Below are 25,710 nucleotides of genomic sequence, written 5' to 3'. Positions count from 1 at the left end.
ATTTTTTACTTGACCTCATCTTAATAATATGCCTCTTCGAATCAGTAGCAACCTGTGTCATACACCTCATGGCAACTCCATGTTCTTGTGGCTTTTATTTTCATCCTTTCCTCTTGACATCTTCTCCAGTAGTGTAATAAACTGCCTGTCAGCATTAGGACTGCATAGTCCCAAATTACCTTTTGTTATCTGTAAAAGAGAAACTGCTAAACATTTCTTCTGTGGTTCCATTTGTAGTCGTGCTTTGTCTAATGCTCTGTTTTCACCCGAGGGCACTTGCTGTGCATGTATTATGTTGAAACACCAGCCTGTTGGCCCAGAGGTAGAGTTCTGCATACTTTCCTTTGTGCATTACATATTAAACATTAGTTGTTCTCGCACATTTGAAAGACACATAAATTACTTTGAACTATAATTTGTAATGCTGGCACGTCTTTGTGGAGAGGGGGTGTCAGGTGTGGAATTGGCTGCTTTTGGGGAGGTAAGATCACGCGGCCTTTTTTGCTGGCCGATGTCGATCTTGATCACATGGTCGGCTGCTTTAATGTGGCACTGGATCTGCTAAACAGTGCGCAGGAGGCTGAGCCATGTCAGAGGGATCAGGAGAGGTGCGATCTGACACTTATCTCTCTCAGCCCAGCGGCAGCGCTCAAGTCTGCTGATATCAGCACACGCTGGCTTTGGGTGCCAGCTGCTCACCATCAGAGATCTGGGGCAGGGCACAGTGTCGCTGCTGGGCATGGCAGCTGGGTGGGGAGGTCCAGCCGGGGTGAGGAGGGGACGCCGCCCCAGTCGTCTCATCCTCTCTCTCCCACACCTTGTCCTCACTTCCCCCTCACACTCCCAATAAAACTCACCAACACCTTTTAAAACTGCCCCAAACCTTCACAAACCCCCTCACACCCTCTCAGAATCTCATGCCTACTCACACCCTCTCACACTCTCTAACACTGTCACACCCTGTCACGCTCTCAAACCCTTTCACATATACACACACCCTCTCAAACCCTCTCACACCCTGTCACCCTCTCACACTCTCTAACACTGTCACACTCTCACAAACCCTCTCACTCCCTGACACTCTCACAAACCCTCTCACTCCCTGTCACGCTCTCAAACCCTTTCACATATACACACACCCTCTCAAACCCTCTCACACCCTGTCACGCTCTCAAACCCTTTCACATATACACACACCCTCTCAAACCCTCTCACACCCTGTCACACTCTCAAACCCTTTCACATATACACACACCCTCTCAAACCCTCTCACACCCTGACACTCTCACAAACCCTCTCACTCCCTGTCACGCTCTCAAACCCTTTCACATATACACACACCCTCTCAAACCCTCTCACACCCTGTCACACTCTCAAACCCTTTCACATATACACACACCCTCTCAAACCCTCTCACACCCTGACACTCTCACAAACCCTCTCACTCCCTGTCACGCTCTCAAACCCTTTCACATATACACACACCCTCTCAAACCCTCTCACACCCTGTCACACTCTCAAACCCTTTCACATATACACACACCCTCTCAAACCCTCTCACACCCTGTCACACTCTCAAACCCTTTCACATATACACACACCCTCTCAAACCCTCTCACACCCTGACACAATCTCAAACCCTCTCACTCCCTGTCACACTCTCAAACCCTTTCACATATACACACACCCTCTCAAACCCTCTCACTCCCTGTCACACTCTCAAACCCTTTCACATATACACACACCCTCTCAAACCCTCTCACACCCTGTCACTCTCTGAAACCCTCTCACACTTTCACATACCCTCTCAAACCCTCTCACACCCTATCACTTTCTCACACTCTCCAACACCTTTTCACACTCTCACAAACCCTCTCGCACCCTTTAACCCTCTCGGACCTTCTCACACCATCACACACTGTCAGATCCTCCCACACTTTCACACACTCTCTCAAACCCTCTCGCTCTCACTCAAACCCTGTCGCACCAGCTTACACCAGCACGGCAGCTGGGTGGGGAGGTCCAGACGGGGTGAGGAGGGGAGGCCACCCCAGTCGTCTCATCCCCTCTCTCCTGCACCTTCTCAAACCCTCTCGCTCTCACTCAAACCCTGTCGCACCAGCTTACACCCTGTCACCTGTTCTCCTGATTTTGTGTGTACTTCTGCTTTGTAAAGACAGATCCATTTTCTCAATATCCTCTCACATAGCCGAGCTGAAACAAAAGACCCACCTGAAGCAAAAACATGGATCAAATATAACAAACCCCCAACAAATGTGTATTCATTTGCTTGGCAGACACGCTTTACCCAGGGCAAGGTACATTCTTAACCCCCCCCCCACCCTCCCGGGCAGTTCAGAGGCTAATCCATACAGTTCAAATCCCACAGGCGAGGCCAGAGAAGAGAGGCTTTGCCACCTGGTTATGTAACAGCCCGAGATGGGGGACCAAGCAGATGCCGGAGCTACAGTGTCAGCACAACAGCGATCAGATCTAAAACCCTGCTGCCCATTGCTCACGCACTGCATCAGCAACCCCTTTATGCAACAGTCAATGAGCTGTGCTGGGACCGGGGGCATCACGTTTGCAGTGAGTGGACCTCCAGAACAATTAAATGAAAAACAGAGTGATGGAGTGAGACAACAGTTTATTATCTGACACCTGTCCAGTTTCCTACCTCCACACATTTTTACAAAACTTGCAGTAATCACAGTGGAGATCAATGAAAAATCATAAATATGTTTAGAGTGTCTTTTCATGCTTAGATTTAGTTTCTTACATTGTCCAGTGGGCATTTAGGTGAAAATGCACTACTAGGCATTACAATGCACATTATGCCATGCCATGATGGTTATAGCTCCTATTTAAATTTTCACATTGATTGACATGATTACAATGATGAGTACCAGGTACATCAATATATTGAACATACAACAATATGTGCACAGATGCAAATGTAAGCGTGTGGAACTGTAATGATCTCAGAATATTTCAAGCTGAAACATGTTCACATTATTATTACATTTGCAGGAAATCTGGAGACTAGCAGAGACTCATTTTTTGTGACTTATTGCTCATTGCATGTCAAGCACTTAGGTGACGATGCAGAACCAAAAACGGTCGTGCTGTTCATAAAACCTTCTCAAACTTTCATACTGATTGACATCTTAAGTGAGTAAATGGCACTTGTGTTAACATAATGTGAACTGAACTCTGAATGTATGTTTGAATGTTACTGGGGGTGAAGGTTAGAGAGGGGAATTGTGATTTCCTAGGAACACTCCCTCTGACGAAGGAACCTTCCACAGCTCAGGCTGATACACAGAGAGGACAGGAAATAAAGTGATCAGTCATTAATAATATTATTGCATAACTCATACCTAATCATGCTTTGAATTCTAATTTTAGGCTGTTCCCCTCCTAATCTCTTTGTCTTGCCATAATCTCTGGCCTGCCCATCTCAGCAAGTCTTCTGAACAAGAGGGAGAAATCCAAAACTCTCACTTGGTAACCCCCGCCCAGTGCTGGGTGACAGGTGTTTGTTATGTAAACTGATACGGCATTAGTCTGATCTGATTTCCAGGAGCTCAAATCATGGTTAACCACAGGTAGTGTTTGTCAATCACGATATGATCAGTTTAGCCACCTGTGATATAGCAAAAAATTTGCCTGAATGCTTTTCATAAATACAGATGCATTTAGTTTGGTGATAACCAATGGGGCCAAGACTAACAGGCCTGCCGTTTACCATGCTGCTGTGTTCAGGCACATGGGAATGTTCAGTGACATTTGTTAACTGTTTAAAGACACACACAGCATTCCGAGCCTTATATTTCATTCCATAAGTATGTGGCAGTGGGATCTGAGGGGATGACAGCAGCTGAAGTGATTAGTTTTTGTGCTCCATTCGACTACTGCATGAAAGAAAAAAACCAATGTGTCTGTGGAAATGACTGTATACAGTTAGAAATCGTGTAAAGTGAAGGGTACCTATCAAAACAAATCAAGTAGTAATGAAAAGAATTACTTTACTTGGACTCACTGTCGTGTGAATATTATTGATTCATTATTGCTTCTTCATGTGAAAAATACACAGGTGGGTGGCTCCAACCACTTAGCCAGGCTTATGATGCAGAGGTCAGTTAAGGTCATAGTCCTGGCCCTCTTGGTCACCAGACTAAACAAAGAATACAAAGTTTAAAGGTCAAAAAACCCCATCTGCCAAGCAATCCCCCTAATCAGGGTGTCTAATCATGGAATACATACAACTCTGATGTTGTACATCAATATAAGTCCTCATTTTACTTGCATCCTGAGGCCTGCCATTACATGGACTGCTCCTGGTAAAACTCATATCTTTATTCATTTGGCAGATGCTCTTCTTTAATGTGACTTACCAAAAGGGGAAATCTATACTAACACTAAGTACTTTACCTTGTCTGTCTATAATCAGAACATGGACATGTTAAAACTTGAGAGACATATAAAGATGAACAGACAGAAAGAGAGGAAGAGAGAGAGAGACACAGACAAACAGATTCTTGGCACAAAAAGGCACAAGAACATGAATAGCCTAAGAATCGCTGAACGGCATCTGTTCATTGATGCCTTGAAAGCATTACAAATCCTAAAGCAGAGATTTCAGTTGTGCTATCCGGCTATCCTGGCCCCCCAACAGAGCCATGGAGGTGACCTCAATTACATCACCAGCAGAGAATAAAACAACAGAACAGGCAAGTAAGGCTGTGTGCTGGTTCCCCCCCGCCCAGACACTGTGTAAGCCCCTAATAAGCTAAATCCACAAATCAAAGAAAATCTCTGACTTCGGCACACTAATTAGGAGTAAATCACACAAGGGTCACAAATTAGGCAGACAGAGAGTACCCACCATATGGCCATAGCCTGGCTGCAAGGATTGGGTCTTTACAGGTCTTTTAATCTTGCTGCTAATTGTTTTTCTGCTCTTGTGCCCCCCCTCCCAGCCCCTTACTCCCTGTCTTTGCTAAACACAGTAAATACGTTTTGTGATAGGCTGAGCAGCTTAGCTTTGTTTGCGAGAGTTTTAAGACTACCAAATAATACTGTAAGAATACACCTACTAAGTGGACGTTCAACTTGGAAAAAAATTCACATGTATTTAATCAATCATTCTACTATTCTACTGACATTTGACAGGCCAACGCAATAAGATCATTCTATTACTCACAGTCAGTTTCAAAGTGCCCACTGCGTCAGTGCAGGCCACAGTGCAGAATGGCTGTTTCCCCCGAGTCCTGCGCCTCACTACGATGAGCGAGGAACAGGATCAGCTACTGCACAGTGTCACAAACAACGCCAAAGAATGCAATGCTAGGCAACACAGCACTGCAGAGTGCAACCCTGGGGGCACAGCTCTACAGAATACAACACTGTACCTACAGCTGCAGGGTAAAAACACCAGGAAATAAACTTCTGAATCCACAACTAGGAAACACAATACTGCAGACTGCAGCATGAGGGAATATAACAGCAGAAAGACAACACGGTGGGTACAACTCTAGGGAATGCAACACCAGAAAATAAAACACTGGGGAATTCATTTCCAAGGGTCACAGCAATGAGCAGGGTCAGTGTCACTCCAGCCAGGGGTCCTGTCATGGTTGAGTCCCCGCCGCACTTGACCTCTGCTTCTGTTCAACCTTGAGACGTAAACCTGACCTCATTGATGATAACAGGATAACACGCTTGTGCTGACGGCAGGGATAATTTGAAATCTATAAGTGTAGCATGACCCACGCCCACCCCCATGAGCTTAGTTCATGTCACACACTTGCCACCATTTACGTGACTGTGCTGGGTGTCAGTGTTGTCACCCAGCCAGTCTCCGTGCATGAAAAGAAAACGAATGAGTGTATATGATTCTGGGGTGATAGATACATAAATACAGTATCAGTCAAAAGTCTGAACACACCTGATTAAAATAATGGGAAACATGCATTCAAAGACATTTTGATCTAAAGAGTTATGCTTAAATGCTTGAAATTTGTTTTTTAAACAAATATAAATAGTGAACTTGAACTTGATGTGTGAACTAACTTCCAAAATTTTTTTTGTAACTTTTGAAGAATCTAAAATATAGGATAGTTTTGATTGGTTTAACACTTTTTGGTCATTCCATCTGTGTTATGTCATAGTTTTGATGTCTTTACTATTATTCTAAAATATATAAAATGGTAAAAATAAAGAAAAACCCTTTTATGAGTAGGTATGTCCAAACTTTTGACTGGTACTGATACATTTGTCAAGGGCAGTATTTTCATCTGTGTACTATTCCTTTCATTGATGAATGTGCTACTAAAAAACCTGCATACATCAAATCAATAGCAAGTAAATGCCAGCTGAGATATGCAAGTTGGTGATTTTTGCCTAACTTTTTGCCTACATTTTGCCTACAGTCTACAGTCCACAGCAGGGTTTCTCAACCTTTTGCATCAATGTCCCCTTGAACTTTTAGGAATCACACAACCCCCCCCCCCCCCCCCCCCATGAGCTGCCATGCTAATTTCTACTATAAGTAATGTTAGTAGATCAGCTTGCTAGAACCACATGTTCAATGTAGGAGCAACCTAGCCAGCTCGCAATTTGTTAGTATGCTTGTTAGTCTGTTATATCTAAACTACTGTTATTTAACTAAGTATAGACTCTACAGCCTACAAATGTCATATCCCATGTCACATGTCAGTGAACTTGAGATGGGGGAGTACTGCTGAACTTGTACGCCCAAGCTGAACTGCTATGTCTAACGAGTCATGAGGGAGATTCAACAAATGAAATATGAAGTGAGAGGAGGGCATTCACTCCCCCTTCCCATGCAAGCAAAACAAAATGTTCATGGGTAAATAGAAAAATAATGCACAATATGCATATTCAGCACTGCTTCCCCTTGAGCTTTCTGATAAGGTGTTTTTAATGAGATGCTAGGCTGCTCAGACAATGAAATTCACCTCCATTTACCAGGATCTTTCATTATAGCCATATACAGCATTGTGCACTGTAGCACCACTTCTTCCTTGCAATCAAAAAGAAGGGTGCATCTGTAACACAAGGTAAAGACAAATGGAAGCTACCAGACAGACAGGCATCTTGACAAATTAGATTAGTGGATAAGTGAAATAAGAACAAAAAAAGTGGATAAGAACAGGACAAGTGAGAACTGGTTAATCACCACTCAAATTTAATTTAGGAGAGGGCCAGACTGGTGCTGAATACAGAGGCACTGGAGAAAGAGGTTGATACCAATGGAATGGCTTCAAAACATCTGCATGCAGTATGTCCAAAGGTGGCTATCATACTCAATGATATTTTTTAAACTGCCTAGCAGATGATGTTACCCACACAGACTTACATTTGACATGCTGTCTATGTGTACTGCTGAACATGGAATACTGAGACAGTCTGGGTTTTCATGCCATTGTGACAGTGGCCTGTTCACTGGACCCACAACCTTCTGGCTCTCAATTCTGTTTCCTCAAAAACACTATACCACACTGCCAACTGTCGGACGTGGCCATCAGAAACAGGAATGAGAAGGAAAGAGAGACAAGGAGAGACAGAGGGAGACTGACAGGTAGAGACAGAGCGCTCCTGTCTCAGGCCCCAGCCTTTGTGTTAACCCTGACCCTCGTTTTCCCCCGTCTTGTTCTCCCTCCTCCTGAAGTGTTTTCCCTGCCTGGTTAACTCTCTGCAGTGTGACTGATTGATCCAGCTGATGGGCAGTAAAGATTAAGAGGATGACCAGTAAGGATGTGCTTACACAGCGCATGGAGATAATCTCCTCTGTCTCCCTTCAGGAGCCCCCAGAGAGAAAGACACACATTCACACGCACCGTCCCACACAGACAGGTCGCAGGTAGGACTGCTGGACGACGCATACAGGTTCACCCGATAGCACAACGAGACAGAGAGCAGGTTCCAGACACTTCCACACAGAAAGAAGGAGAGGGGACACACACCGCAGACTGGCAGGTTCCTGAACCTTCCACAGTCTTTGAGAAGGGCAGAGAACAACACAACAACCCGCCAAGCGACAGCTTTCCGCCTGCACTGTGACAGCAGACGGACGACAAGCGATCCCATCGGAAAGCATCTCCTCAGCTCGTGAAGTTTGGTTCAGTTGTGGTGGCACCACCTCGACGGACAGCACCACTGAGCTCTGAGACTCTGACCCTCTCTGTGAGCCCTGACCTCAACACTGCAGGAGAACCAGCCCAAAAGCACTTTTCTGGAATCTACATCTGAACTACAAAAATACAAAAGCAGAAGAAAGCTCACCACAGGGAGACCCAGTGCAAGGAGTGCTTTCATTTTTTTCACAAAGGGTGTGTGTTCCGATCACCCAGGAATCTCCACTCACTTCCTCATCCACCATCTCTGATGGAGGATCACCTGTCCAGGATATCCATGCCGTCCTCATCCACCTCCAGTGGGTCTCCAAGGAGCATCGGCTCAGAGGACAGCCGCGGAGGTAAGACCTCCCTCTCTCTCATAATGGCGTGACACTTCCATCCACAAAGAAATGACAGATTCAAAGAGAGCAACTCTAACATTAACAAATTTAATTAGTAAAATGTGGCACCAGAGTACAGCAGCAAACAAGGTGCTGTAACATGAAGATGGCAGAACATACAACACACTCAGCATGCCGCAGCTCCGTGAAATTTGGCACACATGCCCTAAGGCAGTGACATTTCTCTGTGGGGTGGCTGCATTTCATCAACATGGGCTTTTTCGACTCACCAATCAATAGAAATGGTTATATGGTATGTGACCTCTATGCTTCACCCAGGTAGCGAGAATATTATGGACAGATACTATGGTGATACAGAGGTGATGTAGACCTGCCCCATGGGGAACTGTAACCGATTCTCTCATGGTTTTACTGCCTCGTTAAAATGCCGGTACCCCTTAACGAGGCCTCAGCGCACAGCTACCAAGCTCAGCCCTTACAATATCAATCTGTCCATTAGGCATGATCGCAACAGCACAAAAAGATTTTCACATTCCAGTTCCCCACACCCAACCTATCTACACTTCAGACAGGTTTAGTACGCATAATTCTGACATAGAGCTGAAAAACTCTGATAAGACAAGATCATTTGTTTGAATCTCAAAGCCTGAAATTTTACTAAATCAATTTTTCAACTCTCACTTTCCCTGTTCTTTACTTTCCTTTTTTTTTTTTTTTTACAGTTTTTTACATTTCACTCTTTCCATTTTTTCATCTCAAATTTTCAGTTCATTTTTATTTCTTTATTGCAGATCAAGTATAACGAACTTGATCTGCCTGATTATTTTAAGACGCAAAAAAAGGAAAGTTATTGAACTTGTAAAAAATTACCAAAATAAATTCTGGATTATAGTAATATGAAGAATAACACATGAACTTTGGAGGCATTTAATGTGAGTTGCCGTCAATCAAGAACGTTCAGCTACAGTATATTCAGCTTTAAACACATACATAGCTGGGTTATCTACAGGCACAAATGTTTCCATGATAAGCATGTCTCTCAGAATGAGTAAAAACAGTCCATGCCTGGGTGATCTATATAAACATTAGTCCAGGGATCTCCTGGGTACAAGATCTACAGTGTTCAAGATCACCAGAAGATCCATACTGTACAAGATCTAAAGAGATCCCTTATGTGCAAAATCACAGGAGACTTCCACTCTGTAAGATCTCCTGAAATATACTGAGCACACGATCTCTAGAGGTACACAGTAAATATCTCCAGTGTGCAATACCCCCAGAGATCAACAATGTCTACGATGCACATGTTCCATAACACACAAGCTGCAGAGCACCGCAGGGCTCTACACAGCTCACAGTGCCCTCTCTCCCCTCCCCAGAGAAGAGCCCCGTCGCAGGCAAGTCCCTGAGCTCCGCCCTGCTGTGCAGGGTGTGTGGCGACAGCAGCAGCGGCAAACACTACGGGATCTACGCCTGCAACGGCTGCAGCGGCTTCTTCAAGCGCAGCGTCAGGAGGAGGCTCATCTACAGGTGGGGGTGGGCGCGGCCCTGGAGCTCCCTGCACGCACCCTCTACCCATCTCCACCCCTCAAAAACCTGCCTGCTGTTACTCTGCAGAGGGGCAGGGACCGAAGATTAAAACTTTCTAAGTCATCCTCTGCATGATCGTCTCAGCCTAACGATGTGATGATTAAATATCCATTAAAAAAGGTTGTTTGACCTGATTTTAATCATCATGAATTATAATCATCCTTCATTTGGCAGACTGCTTCATCCAAGCCGAATTACATGACTGAGTTACATCATAATTTCAGGCATGCAGAGACAGTGAAATGGACAGCATAATGAACTGATAAGGATTAGATAGGTAACATAACAACAGTTCTGTAAGGTTAAAGGAACATTCAGGGAACTACTCTATGTTAAAGCATTAGGAATCTGCTAGTCAAGTTTCCTTCAAACATAAAGATGTAAAATATTTCCTATAGCACTGTAGCAGTCAAATTGGTGACACAGGTGCCATTTGCCCAGTTTGGGAAAAGCCACTGACTCACAGTGTCTTATCCATCCTGTGCAGATGCCAGGCTGGCTTGGGCACGTGCCCAGTGGACAAGGCTCATCGGAACCAGTGCCAGGCCTGCCGCCTCAAGAAGTGTCTGCAAGCTGGCATGAACAAGGATGGTAACCATGACCTTTTTCTACTGCAAATGTTCCTGCTAAGGCTTGAAAAATTAGGACAATATCATGTAAGTCACAGTGTTGGTTTCCCTCCAACCAAGCATTCTGCACTTGGCTCAGTGTGGCTTCCTGTCTGCCTGTCTCTTTGTCTGATTGCATCAAACAGGCGTAGTGACAGCATTTTACCACTAGAGTAGCCTAAGAGTCGAGTAGCCTAATCTTTAATAGCGTTTGTTTGGATCGCTTGCACCCCTGAGCCTAAACAGCAGCACATACCTGAAATCAAAGAGTCTTTAGAACCCACAGAACAAATGGTGTTTTCCTCACCAGTTCAGAGAGATCCCAGTAGATTAGGGTTAGCCCACCTACTGCCTGGAGGGCTATAGTCATGCAGAGGCTATGGAATTGAAGGGCTGAAATGAACTCAGTTAAATGTACAAATGAAGTTACATGCCTGATTGGAACAGAAGGCTACAGACTCTGTGGCCCTCCAGGGCCAGGGCAGAGAGATTCTCTTGTGGAGAGTAGCGATTGTGTCAGAGGCCCAGTAGAAGGCGACTCTGGCAGGGTTTTGTGTGCCGTCTCTAACCCGCCCTTCCCCCTCCCATAGCGGTGCAGAATGAGAGGCAGCCCCGCAGCACGGCGCAGGTGCGCCTGGACTCCATCGATATAGACGCGGAAAAGGAGCACCTGGCCACCACGAGGGAGCCCACCTCCTCGACTGCCTCCGTCTGCTCCGTCATCACCAAGCCCCACATCAGCTCCGCCATCAGCTCCTCCACCTCCCTGCAGCACTGTTCCAGCCCCCAGAACAACCACCGCTTCATGGCCAGCCTGATGACCGCCGAGACCTGCGCCAAGCTGGAGCCCGAGGACGGTGAGTTACACATTACAACGACGTTAGCCATTCTGGATAAGAGCATCTGCTGATCAAATGCACTAGCACAAGAATTTCACAATGACAATTACACAAGGACGGCCCATTCGTCCCATTTTTCTCAGACTTTTCCCTGTATCTAAAACAACAATAAAATTAAGTGAGCGAATAGTAACAGTAAATATAGCAATTCATAAAATATATATGTATTTACAACTTCCATAAAAACACAATTTTGCCCGCAGATCTTCGCTTGAACTAATCTGATCAGAGGATCGACCTTCAACCAAATCCCTCCGAGACTAAAGAGATTTAGTGCTTAAAGTCTCTGTAGATAAGTCAGGTTTAAGATCTGGGACCAGTCTTGTTGCTCCTCCTTCCACTTTATCAAGGCCTTCTTGTGACTTTACATGACTTGTGACTGCATGTTACTGCAGCAATTTCTAATTTTACATTCTGCACAGTCACTGAAGTTAGAATGGATCTTGGTAAATTAATTTAAAGATTATTGGGATTACCCTGGGTCCTGAGCTGTTTTTTCTGTTTTGCAGCGGACGAGAACATTGACGTGATGAGCGGTGAGCCGGACAGGGCCTCGGACTGCCGCATGTCCCTGTACCCACCCAACAGCCCGGAGAACGTGTACGAGACCTCAGCCCGTCTGCTCTTCGTGTCCGTCAAGTGGGCCAAGAACCTGCCCATCTTCTCCAACCTGCCGTTCCGCGACCAGGTAAGCTCTTTGATCAGGTGACTTCCCCCTCTAAGGCAGTAGATCTTGTTCTAGAGATACAATTCCAAAATGCAGCCAGTCTTATTCATTTCTTACTCATTAATACTCCATTAATACATGAAGTCCATCTTATGTGAGAGGCTTGGTACTGGAGCATCCACATGCTGCATGGGGAAGTGACATCTGCATGTCAGGTGATTCACTGGCTGGCAGCTACAGCCCACGCTGGAGATGAGATGTTTACCTGTGCTTCCTCAGGTGATTCTGCTGGAGGAGGCCTGGGCGGAACTCTTCCTGCTCTGCACCATCCAGTGGTCCCTCCCGCTGGACACCTGCCCCCTGCTGTCCCTGCCTGACCTCTCCCCCAGCCTGCATGGCAAGGCCAGCCCCGCAGGCGCCGACCTGCGCCTCCTGCAGGAGGTCTTCAACCGCTTCCGGGCCCTCGCCGTCGACCCCACCGAGTTCGCCTGCCTCAAGGCCATTGTCCTCTTCAAACCAGGTGCGTTCCCATTTCATAGCTTCCAGGTATCTGGGTGCCACCGCTGAAAAACACTCACTGCCTTTGATACACTTACTGCATGTGGCACTGATGGTGACGGTAATTATGAAGATAATGATGAGGGTGATGATGACTGGGTTTCTGTGGGAGGAATCTCCGGCTGAGCTCTCCGTTTCTCACCAGTTTCTCAATTGTTTCTCCTGGCTGAGCAGAAACTCGTGGTCTGAAAGATCCGGAGCAGGTGGAGAACTTCCAGGACCAGTCTCAGGTGATGCTGGGTCAGCACCTCCGGACACACTACCCGAGCCAGCCAGCCAGGTAAACACACACATATGCACACGCGCACGCACCCTCCCCAGACAACCAAATAAACCCATATCCATCCATCATAAAAAGGTCTTTTGAAACACAGGTTAGACCAAAAAAACAGTAAAAAACAGATAGTAAACAAATCATTCTGACACAATAGCAATGGTTGGTTTAAGAGCCAGAAAAGCAGCTGATAAAATAACCCTCTGGCTCTGACTCCTTGACTCTGCACAGACTCTGCTCTAACTCTCTGACTCTGCTCTGGGTTCAGGTTTGGGAAGCTCCTGCTGCTCCTGCCCTCTCTGCGCTTTGTGGCATCGGAGCGGATCGAGCTGCTCTTCTTCCACTCCACCATCGGCAACACGCCCATGGAGAAGCTGCTTTGCGACATGTTCAAGAACTAGTCTAGCCCAGCTCAGCCTGGCTTGGCCTGGCTATGCCCACCATGGAGTGGGCCACAGAGTGACTGTGACCCAATCTGCTGACAGGGATAGAGGTGCTTCACTTTGTATCTGAATCAGAGATGCTGCACATTCTGAGTTTTACATGGCCATCCAATGGGGCTCGAGCTGCGTTGAGATGAGCCAATCGCGACAGGCGAGTACACTGACGTAGCCAGTGTGAGAGTGGACCACACACACTGCTGGAGCTGGAACACTGCTGATGTGCAGGGGCTCTGTGGAACTGTAATAGAGATTCTTAGCCAGTGCTGGCAGTCGCTGACCTTTAAAAACATGCTACTGTATTCTGCTGCTCCATTGCTCTTTATAAGGACACAGGCACCATACACAAGTGAATAAATGTTAAAAAATAAAATGAATTTTTAGTCAAGTTTCTTCAGGTCTTCTTTGATAAAATGCACATATAGTAAGGTCTGTAAGCTCTTTCAATGAGTTATTCACTTTGAGAAATGAATTGAAATCTGCATAAAAACATAATGAGTGGATTTAGGAGTAAAAGTTCAAATTAAAATTAAAAACATAAAATAAACAATAAAATTCAAAATGTAAAAAAAAACATCCAGAGATGAATGCATATAACTAGTTATCACAGCATTCTTACGGAGGTCTGACAAGTTTAACAAACAAGGAACAGCAGCGTCACCTTGTGGCTATTTATTGTAACTCAGAGTACAAGATCAATACATTCACGGCATCCTATTTTTCATGAAAGCATTTGCTTAAATGATACATTTTGACATTGTGGTACCCGAATTTATTTCTATTATTTTTCAAATTAAGCAAAATGCTGTAATGTCAGTGTCTGGTGCAACATTCTGTGTTCCACATGACTAGTGTACAGTTTTTGTTCACATCAGTTTATCAGTAAATTACGTGCACAGGAAAAAAAAAATCAGTGTATGGTTTTGAGTTCATGAAATGGTAAGCATGACCCAGGTTTACATTTATTCATGGTCAAAAAAGCAAAAAAAAAAATCTGATATAAAGAGAAGAGATTTCGCACAGATGTTTGTGGGTTGAGGACGATGTGCTGGACAGAGAAGGGGTCAGTTCAGTGGGTCTAGTTGCCTGCGTCTCCCGGGACCTGACATCGAGTGGGAAACACTCTTCTGGGGACACAAACAGGGACTGTCAACTCCTCACACACACAGGAACCAGCTGGAAACCTGCAGCAGCCCCCTCTGATTCCAGACATCAGGCTGTTCTGCTAACTAATTCAGCTTTTCCATTTTACTCATGCCTGAAAGCTTCGGATACAGTCATAACTGATTGGTCTGAAACTTGAAACCCCCAGGTATAGCACCTTACCAGTGACTGACATTTTTAAACACTTTCAATATGCAAATTCATGATTGTTTAATGGAAGGTAAAACCTTGCAGGGATTTGGCCCACTAACCAGGGGGAGGTCGTGAAGGATCATGGTTGATGTGCGGGCGAAGCCGTGGTCATGTTCGCTCAGCCTGGTCAACATGTCCTGCTTCTCCCTCCCCCAGCGTCTAGAGTTCTCTTCCAGCTGAAAAAGGAGAAGTGCACACACACACACACACACACACACACACACACACACACACACACGCATGTGGTTAACTTGGGCCCTTGGACGGGAGGCTATGTTTCCTGATTGAGACCGTCTGTGTGGTCAGCATGTGCGGTTAGCATGTGCAGTAGGCTACCTGGCTCTCCAGCGAGCGTATGCGCGCCTGGGCCTTCTCCAGCTGTGTGAGCAGACTCAGCTTCTCACTCTCAGGGAAGGGCTCCTGTATCTGACACACAGAGCACACTCATGCGCACCACAGCACACAGATGGTTACAGGTTCTAATCCCGAGTAGCAGATGACTGCTTTGCTCCTTCAAGTCACTCAATCAGAATCGCTTCGGTACATATCCAATCACGCCAACTGTCACTATGTAAAAACGCATGTCTCTGTGCTAATGGAGTACGATAAACACTTAAAGAATGTAATATGTAGGATCAACTAACAGACACACTGCATAAGCAAGAACATCCTCAGTGAATAATTCTGTTGCAGAAATCACCAAAAAGACTTCTTTCAGTGTGGAAGACGTTTATCCAAAGACCAGAATATCCTCTGAGGAAGAGCTCAGGCATCTATTTGACATATGATCATCCTAAAACTTTTGCATTAGTTGCATTCATGTTCACACCCTGTAGTAGTTACAAGGTGTTTACACCGTGGAAGGTAATTAACCCGACTTCAAATGTCTCTAGATGTTTTTTTTGTGACCATCATCTTTTGACTGCTGTTTGAATGGAATATGTCTGTGCCTTTCATTGCACTTAAATTTCAATGTGTTCAGGTCAGTTAATGGTGGTTAAAGGGGTAAAGAGGAGGCGAAACTCTGCCGCTGTGTCTGAGGGCCGACCGTTTGTCTGTGGGTTACCTGCATTGGCTGTTGGATGATGACAGGTGCTGGCTGGAGATGGAGCTTCTCTAGCTCTGCCCTCAGACGGGAGTTCTCAGCGGTCAGCACGGACTCTATTTCTCTCCTTCTGCCCTCCTCCTCCTCACCTGCGGACAAGCCACACCATCACACACACGGCCACGCCATCTCAGTGTTAAGAATAACTACATTAATCGATTAATTGTCAATTATTTATCCCCATATTGCTCATACCCTATGTTTAATTAGTGACACATTTGTTCTACCTGTATTCTAATAAAGCAGGAATCAGAACTCATTATACATGAGAATTCTAACATGAATGTTTTTGGAAAACTCCATTTTGTCATTGAACACTCTGAGTTACAGACTTGTCAAACGGGAGAGACACGCACCCCCACCTGCGTGTTGTTTTTTCACTTTCTGGTTCCTCTCTGCGTTTTCTTTATTCTTCCCCTTCAGCCTGCTGTCCAGCACCTTCTCCATCTTCTCAATGACCTGCACAACAAGGGCATGGCTCTTTCAGAAACGCCATGTGGAGACACAACCTACAGGGCGCTCTGTCATTGGCACACTCCAGTGGGACAGTGATAGTATTCTGTATGTATACAGGGAGTGCAGTTTGTGTTCAATGAGTACAGAATAAGGACACTGAGTATGCAGTGGGACACAGCAAGTATACAGTGTTACTGTGAGTATATAGTGCAAAGTAAGTATAGTATGTGGGGCAGCATTGTAGCACAGTGGTAATAGCAGGGATCATAACCGAGTAAACACCGTGAGTGCACAGTGCGAGACAGTGAGTATACAACGTTACACAGTGAGTCTACACTGTAGCCCATTGGGTATACAGTATGACACAGTGAGTATACTGTATGAGACAGTGAGGTACTCCAGGTTACTCGGGTACAGCACCTTCTCTTGCTGGCGCACCGTGGCCTCCAGCCCTGTGACGCGGGCCAGCCGGTTCTGGTAGCGTTGTAGCACAGCCTGCTGCTGCTGGTGAGCTCTCTGCAGCCTCAGCAGCTCCTTCTCCCCATCATTCTTCTGAGGAGACACAGCACACACTCGCTGCGGTCAGAGGTCACATCTGCACTGCCACAGCTGTGCTATTAATGAACTACGTCTATATGCAACAGCAGTCAAAATGTGCTACCACAACACACGGCCGTGGTAAAACTACACTACCACGACAGACAACTGTGGTGCACTACCTTTGTTCTCCTATACTATCACAACAGGCAAACGTATCCAAGGCATGTGCACCAACGTCAGTGAAGATTTGCTGTTGTGACTCTCTCCTTTGAACCTTAGTGTCATTAACGCCTGGAAAAAAGACTCAGTCCCAACTGCACATGAACACCCGAAGGTCCTTGCATGCTGGCACGCACACAAAATGCTGAATCACCAGACAACATTGAGGATGGTCACACTGAAAACATTGACAGCCGTACTACACTGCTATGGCATTCTTAGACATTCCAACCAATTGGCAGACACATTGCTGGTCTTCATGGGTTTGTAAGAGCCAGGTGCATCCTTACCTTTATGAGCTCATTCTGCAGCTGCTGGATGGTGTCTCTCTGTGACGTCACTGTGTTGCTCTCACTGGCCAGCTTGAACTTCAGGGATGCTGGAGCAGAGAGCACAGGCACCAAAGAGATACCTCTGACACACACCCCCATAAACTCAGCACTGCAGAGGGACAGCTCTCACACACACACCCATAAACCCAGCACTGCAGAGGGACAGCTCTCACACACACCCCCATAAACTCAGCACTGCAGAGGGACAGCTCTCACACACACCCCCATAAACTCAGCACTGCAGAGGGACAGCTCTCACACACACACCCATAAACCCAGCACTGCAGAGGGACAGCTCTCACACACACCCCCATAAACTCAGCACTGCAGAGGGACAGCTCTCACACACACCCCCATAAACACAGCGCTGCAGAGGGACAGCTCTCACACACACCCCCATAAACACAGCACTGCAGAGGGACAGCTCTCACACTGACCCCCATAAACACAGCACTGCAGAGGGACAGCTCTCACACACACCCCCATAAACCCAGCACTGCAGAGGGACAGCTCTCACACACACACCCATAAACTCAGCACTGCAGAGGGACAGCTCTCACACACACACCCCCATAAACACAGCACTGCAGAGGGACAGCTCTCACACTGACCCCCATAAACACAGCACTGCAGAGGGACAGCTCTCACACACACCCCCATAAACACAGCACTGCAGAGGGACAGCTCTCACACACACTCCCCCATAAACCCAGCACTGCAGAGGGACAGCTCTCACACACACTCCCAAAACCCAGCACCACACCACATGCTCACAAACACGCAGGAAGTCATCTATAAATCAGGATAACGTTACTGTTTTCGCATCAACTATTTTACAATTTTTACAATTTACAACTGTTTTAACTCTAAATATTTTACAATTTTCTGAGCAAACCTACCTAACAAGTGAAAACATGCAAGAAACCCAGCTGACAGAGAGGAAACTAAATGGACCTTTTTTATATTTTATTATTTTTTTATTTGTGCTTTGATGGCCATAAACAGGCAAAGACGTGGGTGAAGGTGTCCTTCAGAAGATAAGAGGTTCACTGTGAGCCCTTATCTGCCTTCACTCCCCGAGGCAGCTGCCTTATCTAAGCATGCCAAAAACCGCAAGGTGGATTAGCGACACCAGGTCGAGACCGCATATATCGCTCAAACTTTTCTCAGAGACACATGAAAAAAGGGCAAGTCTTCACAAAAGGAAGTACTGAAGTTTAACCGCAAGAAGTTTAGTTGTAAACAAAACTCTACTTTCTCATTATTCTGTGCAGTTTAATTTATATTGGGTCTTTCCAGGTGAAATTAGACTCATTAGGTTGGCATTTCTTGAAAGCTGACAGATTAATTTTTTAACTGTTTTACAGTTATTGTCATTTGTCATTTTTGCCATTTTGTCACCTATTGCTGAGGTTACAATCATGGGAACATTGTCCATTTGTACAGTAAATATTGGTTCAGTTAGTTTGTTAATTTCAGGCATTTCTTTACCAACTCAAGATTCGTGTAATACTCTGTGACCTTTGACCTTTGATGTGAAAACTCTTGAAGTCCTTTCATTCATTTATTTTCAGTGTTCAAAATCAAGCATTTCAATATTATTTTTTCTGGATTTGGTTTACTTATGTGGAGAGGGTGGGGGGTATGCAGTAGAGAGTGTAGCTGCAGCTGAATGCATTGAACAAGATTAGGAAGGGCAAAGTGAACTGGATTACCGATTCGGTCAGCGATCTCAGCTTTGGTCATCACATCGATGTCGGTGTCCTCCAGCAGGGTGCGGCCCAGGTCCTGGTGAAGGCTGAGCTCACTGCGCAGACGGCTGTTCTCTGACTCCAGCCCACCTACCTGTCTGCGCAGAGCGATGATGTCCTCGGCCATCTTCCGCATGGCTGTGCGGTAGTTCTCCAACTCCTGAAAGAGAAAGGAGGAGAAGAAGGAATGAAAGGAGGTAAGAGAAGGAGGGAGAGAGAGGGGATGGAGTGGAAGAAAGAGAGAGAGAGACAGAGGGAGAAAGGGAGAGAGAGACAGTGGAAGAAAGGGAGAGAGAGACAGAGGGAGAAAGGGAGAGAGACACAGAGGGAGAAAGGGAGAGAGAGAGAGACAGAGGGAGAAAGGGAGAGAGAGACAGTGGAAGAAAGGGAGAGAGAGACAGAGGGAGAAAGGGAGAGGCAGAGAAAGCAAAGGAGAAAGACAGAGAGGTTGGAGGGAATTTGTGTGTGTGTGTGTGTGTGTGTGTGCGCGTGTGTGTGTATGTGTGTGTATGTGGATGTGTAAGAGTAAAGCGAGAGATACCTCGTGTCACTGCTAGAAACATCATCTCACCACATAGATAATGAGTATCACTCAAAACTCAGTGAACTCAAACATCCAACTGCAAGTTAATATGTCAAAAATCAGGCGCAGTGAAAATCTAAAGCCAGCATCAAGTGGAAGAATTGACAGTTACAGTCTGTGACCACAAGGTGTCCTCGTAGCCCCACTGTCTTGCCTGCCTGGACAGTCCACAGCAGGAGCAGCACCCCATGGGAGAACTTGATTCATTGTGCTGCTGCAGGATTAACAGCCATCTCGGTTTAGGCAATTTGTGTTGGAGCCATTTGTCACAGAGCTCAAATCCTGCTTTATTAATATTAATTTATGTGCATCTCCTCTAATATTTTTCGTTTTCAGGGAGATACGGATAATTCATTAGAGCAGGAGAGACAGCAGGATTTTCGCTGAATGCTGAATTAGGGGGTATCTTACCATAATTGATTTTCCGTGCTGAGAGTACAATGTAATCGTCTTGCTACACTCGGACTCCAGGGGGCAACAAACCGCGTGCATGCCAGGGTCACGTAAGGTTGATCCGAGGATTTGGCTCATGGGCTAGTGTACCCTTTTCTGAAATCTCATTTGTTCAACAGCCCCAAAACAACAGGATGTACAGAGCAGCTCAGCACTGCCAGGTTACCTTGGTATCAAAAACTTTGTGAAAGTTGTAGCTATTGTGATCAGACACAGTTCTCTCTGAGGGTTCAGTTAAGCTTGTATTCTACTACAACCAGTTCTAGTTTGCACCTGACCAATACTGTTGTACCACATGGGTCTCCGGTGGTGTTTGAAGTCTAGATTGTATAACGCACGCTTCTACATATTCAAAAAAACACAACTGCATCAGTCTTTCTGTATAAAACAAAACCCTCAGAGCACCCTAAACAAAAGCAGCCATAAACAGCTATATTTTGTTTAATTAATCTGTGGAAATGGAAGCCATGGAAATGAAATTCTAACCAATAAGAACACTCCTTAGAGCTGAAAGGGCCAATCACTTACTGCAGTAACAGAAACACACTATGCCCCAACTCCAGTTCTCCTAAAGTAACCTCTACAATACCACATCCCACATTAGTGAGAAAAACATTACATCTAATAGCTCATTTCCTGAATATTTACAAAAACAATTTCACACTTGCTTTAGAATCATATGCAAAAACATTTGATGAGAAACATCCCTTTGAAGAATGTCATTATTTTGCTGTTATTTTGATTTTCTTTGTGCTAGACAAACTCAGAAGCCATTTCTGAAGTAATTCATAAATACACCACAGCCTAGACACCACAGTAACCTGTATGGCACTCCATACTTAACTTCGCATCAAGAATTTAATTCAATTTAATGCAATCAGTGCTTGCACAAAATGTTCAAACTGCTGATTGTTTATGAGCAGCTGATCCATCTCCACCTATTTAAAAGCTTCATGATAGCTGGTCTCTTTCTATCTGCTTAAAAGCTTTAGGGTGGCTGGTCTCTCTATGTGTTTAAAAGCTCTGTGGTGGCTGGTCTATCTGTTAAAAAGCTTCATGGTGGCTGTATGAGGGGGGCTAGGGAAAGGGGCAAGTGGAGAGAGGGGAGGGTGGGGGTAAGGGGGATACGGTGATTAGGAGGGTCTAATCTAAGCCGGGGTGGGCGCGGCTCCCCTGGGAGCTGTGGAGGAAATTGAGCGTCTAATTGAAGCAGTGCCTGATGGGTGAGAATTATGATTGCAGATGAGACAGGAGACAGAGTAATGCACTCAGGGCAGAACGGGAGGGGCGAGGGAGGGGGACAACAAAAGGGGGGGTCCAATGATGAGCCCAGAAAGAGCTAAATCATCTGGGTCACAAAGCAGGACCTTTCCTCCCCAATGCTATGAATGTTAAAACAGCAAAGGAGAATGGGAGTCAACAGCGCTTAGTGTCACTGCAGGAGAATTACACAACAAAGAGTAGCATGTTGCCTTGAAAGTCCCTGTGAAACTATGTGTGTGTGAGTGTGCGTGTGTCTGTGTGTGTGTGTGTGTGTGTGTGTGTATGCACATAATTAATAATGTTAATAAGCTCTCTGTTTACAAGCCTCCACAGCTAATATTTTGTAATTGTTAAGTGATTCAAGATTTCAAAATAAAGCAACATAAAAGCATTAAAGTACCTCAGATAACGGGAACAGCAAAATTAAGAGATAGCTGTGTTACTACTTCATCACAAACCACCCCAAGATATGAGAGCTGAAAACCCCACACTGGCACAGTGATAAGCTCTGCATCTCTCTCAGCCCGTTTCTCCCTCTCCTGCTGATCCACTCTTTGGAAATCCCTTCGGCACATTCAGCTGCTTTCAGGTTTAACAGCGATAAAGGGCAGGATATGTTAATGTATCCCAGCGATGGGATTGTTTTCCCCGTCAAACATTAGCGGTCACGGAGGTGGAGAGGGAACACAGTCCTTCCCGTGAGAGCTAATCCCTCATTGGCTGGGCCACGGGTGAGGCGGGGCTCTCTCCAGGACCCACAGTGGGCCCAGGCACCGCAGGCTCTCGCATTGACATTTACACTTACACAGAAACCCCGCACGGCAAACAAGTGCCAAACTATCAGCTCCTGCCTCCAGGCTGCCATGGCGACACCGGCGAGGAGCGTCCAGGGGGCGATTTATTTTCTACAGCATAACAGAACCGACATGCCAGGAGCTGAGCATCTGTCACAGCAGGAATGAGCCAGGGGAGGGGGTCGAGGGGAAACAGGGACAGCTGGTCCCCCTGGCTGCCTCACTCATTTTGCCAGTGTGCACTGTGGTAAGTGACAGTGGACAGTGTTGGCGGTGTACTCACTCTTGTTTGGTGCTCAGTAACTTCTGCCGTGTTGGGGTCTTCTTCAAAATCCGGGACGGGGGGCCTGGCATGGAGTGCAGGAGGGGGACAGTCAGTTGCTAAATTTTCAATCCCCCCGAGGAATTGAGGCATTGACGCATTGAGGCAGAGAAATCTCCACATTGATTGTACGTCCACACTCCACACAACCAACATTCATAAAGAAGCACTCTAAAACCATTAACCTTCCCAATTCGGATATCACTAAAACATTCTTACACTAAATGAAATCCTGTCAACATCCAAGAAACACACAGCAAAGGCAAATTTGCATGCCAGGCATCTCAGGGCATTTAAAACAAGGCCTTCTGGGATTTCTTAAGGAGGGTTCTACACTCTTAGGTACGCAGACATGTCTTCAGTACAGAAACCAGAGGGCTGCAAGTTCGAATCCCCTGCGAGACACTACTGTTGTTCCCTTGAAGGAGGTGCTTAACCTAACTTGCGTCAGTAAATATCCAGCAGTATAACTGGAAAATGTGCAAAAATGTAATCTTTTTAAGATACTGAATTCAGCCGTCTAAAGAAAACAAAGCTGTAGTAACACGGCCTCTGCCATTGGTCATCCCCTTCACCAATCAGACACCTTGCCACACCTCAGAGGGGCCAGCTCAGTTCAATAGGGAAATTCACCCAAGGCAAAGTGTGGAAAATGTTAATTTCTTTAGCGCTCTGGTTTGAATCCCCTTGGTTTAGCAGTTCTTGGGTCCCTCAGGCTATCCGTATCTACTGCTGGTGTTATTTGTGGATAAATGAACAGGGAGTGCCGCCTCTCTGCTTCCCCGGTGTCTCTCCTAACTGCACAGAGCCTCAGGAGTCAATAAGAGGCCTCAGCAACCAGGAATGCACAATAAACAGTTGATTGTATTCCTACTTTCAACAGTATTATTGAGTCCTTCAGCGGAGATGGCCAGCGTTCATTTCAAGAAACGGAATTTTATTAAATATAAAATATTCAGTAATATGGAATAATAAATGTATACATTTAAGTAGCTAATTGTAGCCATTTTTGTCCCATGTTGACAACGGGACTCTGCAGACAAAATGCATAGGAAATGTGCAATGAGGGTATTACTGTCAAATATTCTGGTGAACCTGCAGTGAACAAAAAAGGCAAGGTATGTGTTTTGTATGTAACAGGTTTTCAATAATTAGCTACAATTGGCTAGTTCTGTTAAAGACCAAAGCTCCCCAGCTTTCCCCAGGTTATAAACACATCACTGAAGAGTATGCATGTGAGTATGCGTGGTGGCCATATCTTGTGTGGTCAAATTGTCAGTATTTAGAATTTAGAGTTATTCCACTGTTTAAGGCAGTTTATGCTTTGTACCCAGGATGAAAACACCACTGTGTATGCTGGTGTGGCTTACCTGCGGGGACTGCAGGTGTGGCTTACCTCCTATGTGGGGACTGCACGCGGTACGTCTGGTTTAGCGCATGGCTGTCCTGAGATCTGTGCTGCTCGTTCTCCGCAGCCCCACCCTTTCCACCCGCCTGGCGGGGCTTGTGTTGTTCGGTGTCATGAAGCCCAGCTTTTGGCACCCTGAACAGGTACTGGTACTCCGGCAAGATCTCCGCCAGGGCATCGTACGATGGCAGATTGTGGCCATTTCTCTGGAGCTGTGGAGAAGCACGTCATTACTGGTGTCACATTTGCTAGTCCTTTACCTGTGCTATTACTATCAGGCATCTTCTGAGTACTAACAATTAGCTACAGAGGAAAGTTCCACACTAATGTCAAACAAAGAGCATGGACACAATGTGGGAAAGAAGCCACCCTCTCTGGTGTTAAAATACAAGTAAGACCACAGAGAGTGCTTTTGGATTGATTAAATAAACTCCAAACAAACAGTACAGTTACACGGATTAGCACTCCTAACAAACACTGACACACAGACCCTCACAGAGTACAAATCAAAATGCATTCAATGCCACACAGAGCTGCAGCTGAAGAGAAATCACTGCAGACCAATTAAATCTATTTAGTACAGCAACCTTTGAGGGTCATCACAAAATGCTTTGAAGAGGGGGACAAAACAAATAGCATTTCAGCCAACATGGCAAATTTAGGAGATACCTCTGACCCTTTCTGTGGTGATCAAGGTAGCTAAACTAGCGAAGAATATTACACTGTAATGGTTAAAAAGTCAAAATAATAGATATGCTAACACACTGAAGATACACTCATAAAGTAAAACTTTCCTAAATGTCAGCTAAATGAAGAAAGCCAATATTTAACACGTTTAAATGGAGGCCAGATGTTCCCAAGTTCAAAGATTCCAAACCACACCTGTTGAGTGACTAAGCAGGGCCCCCGACCCAGTACTCACTGTGGTTGAGTGTGGCCTGTAATAGCGGGCCATGTCCTGAGGACAGTCTCACTTATAACTCCATGATAAATCCCAATCATTCACCACTCTGTGCTGTAGGAGCTCTGTGTGATCATACTCCTCCTTGGCCCACTGTGCGTACCTTCACAGGTAATCTCGGTTGCCAGGGATGAGATTGCACACCTGAGCTGTGGTACTTGTGAGCAAATGGAGATACTACCTCCATCTCTCTCTTAAACAAACACAGCACAATGTTTACCTACTGTAGGGCTGTCCACACAACTACCGCAACAACCAGCCTACCTTTCTATTGGCAGGGAGAGTGGCTTCCTTCGTAGCAGCTTGCATTGAAAGGTAACCTACCAATGTCTTATCACAAGAGCTGTCTAAACTTCTGCCTGCTTCAGATGGATGACTGAAGTCCTCATAGCAGAAGCCACCATTGTGTTTAGGTCCCTGTGCAGCGGCCCCTGTTCCCGTTACCACAACACAAGCCCTCCATAGCAACTTCACCAGCCTATGAGGAAGCTGCCGACAACTTTGTGAAAGTTTGTGAAAGGGATTCATGGGTTAGCTTGGTAGCACTGCAAAGAACCTGGAATAGCACTTTAAAATCTACTCATTAGTGTACAAGGTCATGGTGATCTAATGCTTTGTGTACTTC

The 25,710-nt window shown here is 45.7% G+C and overlaps 2 protein-coding genes across 2 annotated transcripts; one reads left to right on the top strand and one right to left on the bottom strand.

Moving 5' to 3' along the window:
- The first annotated feature begins 8,412 nt into the window (after window positions 1-8,412).
- On the top strand, window positions 8,413-13,503 carry LOC118788506 (photoreceptor-specific nuclear receptor-like). Its single transcript, XM_036544524.1, has 8 exons — window positions 8,413-8,503; window positions 9,886-10,036; window positions 10,584-10,687; window positions 11,295-11,561; window positions 12,113-12,291; window positions 12,550-12,790; window positions 13,003-13,108; window positions 13,371-13,503. Exons 1-8 carry the CDS (start codon window positions 8,413-8,415, stop codon window positions 13,501-13,503), a joined length of 1,272 nt encoding a protein of 423 aa, XP_036400417.1.
- A 1,096-nt stretch (window positions 13,504-14,599) lies between these two features.
- On the bottom strand, window positions 14,600-25,443 carry ccdc33 (coiled-coil domain containing 33). The gene is made up of 11 exons (XM_036544619.1): window positions 25,350-25,443; window positions 24,113-24,336; window positions 22,678-22,741; window positions 19,266-19,461; window positions 17,509-17,597; window positions 16,880-17,011; window positions 16,385-16,462; window positions 15,965-16,081; window positions 15,235-15,324; window positions 14,958-15,074; window positions 14,600-14,669 (listed from the first exon to the last, which is right to left on the bottom strand). The coding sequence occupies exons 1-11, from the start codon at window positions 25,392-25,394 to the stop codon at window positions 14,607-14,609; spliced, it is 1,215 nt and encodes a 404-aa protein (XP_036400512.1). The 5' UTR covers window positions 25,395-25,443; the 3' UTR covers window positions 14,600-14,606.
- Between the last annotated feature and the right edge of the window lie 267 nt (window positions 25,444-25,710).

The sequence above is a fragment of the Megalops cyprinoides genome, chromosome 13 (genome assembly GCF_013368585.1).
Source record: "Megalops cyprinoides isolate fMegCyp1 chromosome 13, fMegCyp1.pri, whole genome shotgun sequence".
Taxonomy (NCBI): Eukaryota; Metazoa; Chordata; class Actinopteri; order Elopiformes; family Megalopidae; genus Megalops; species Megalops cyprinoides.
Note: the sequence above shows the minus strand (reverse complement) of the source record. Positions and strands in the feature narration are given on the sequence as shown.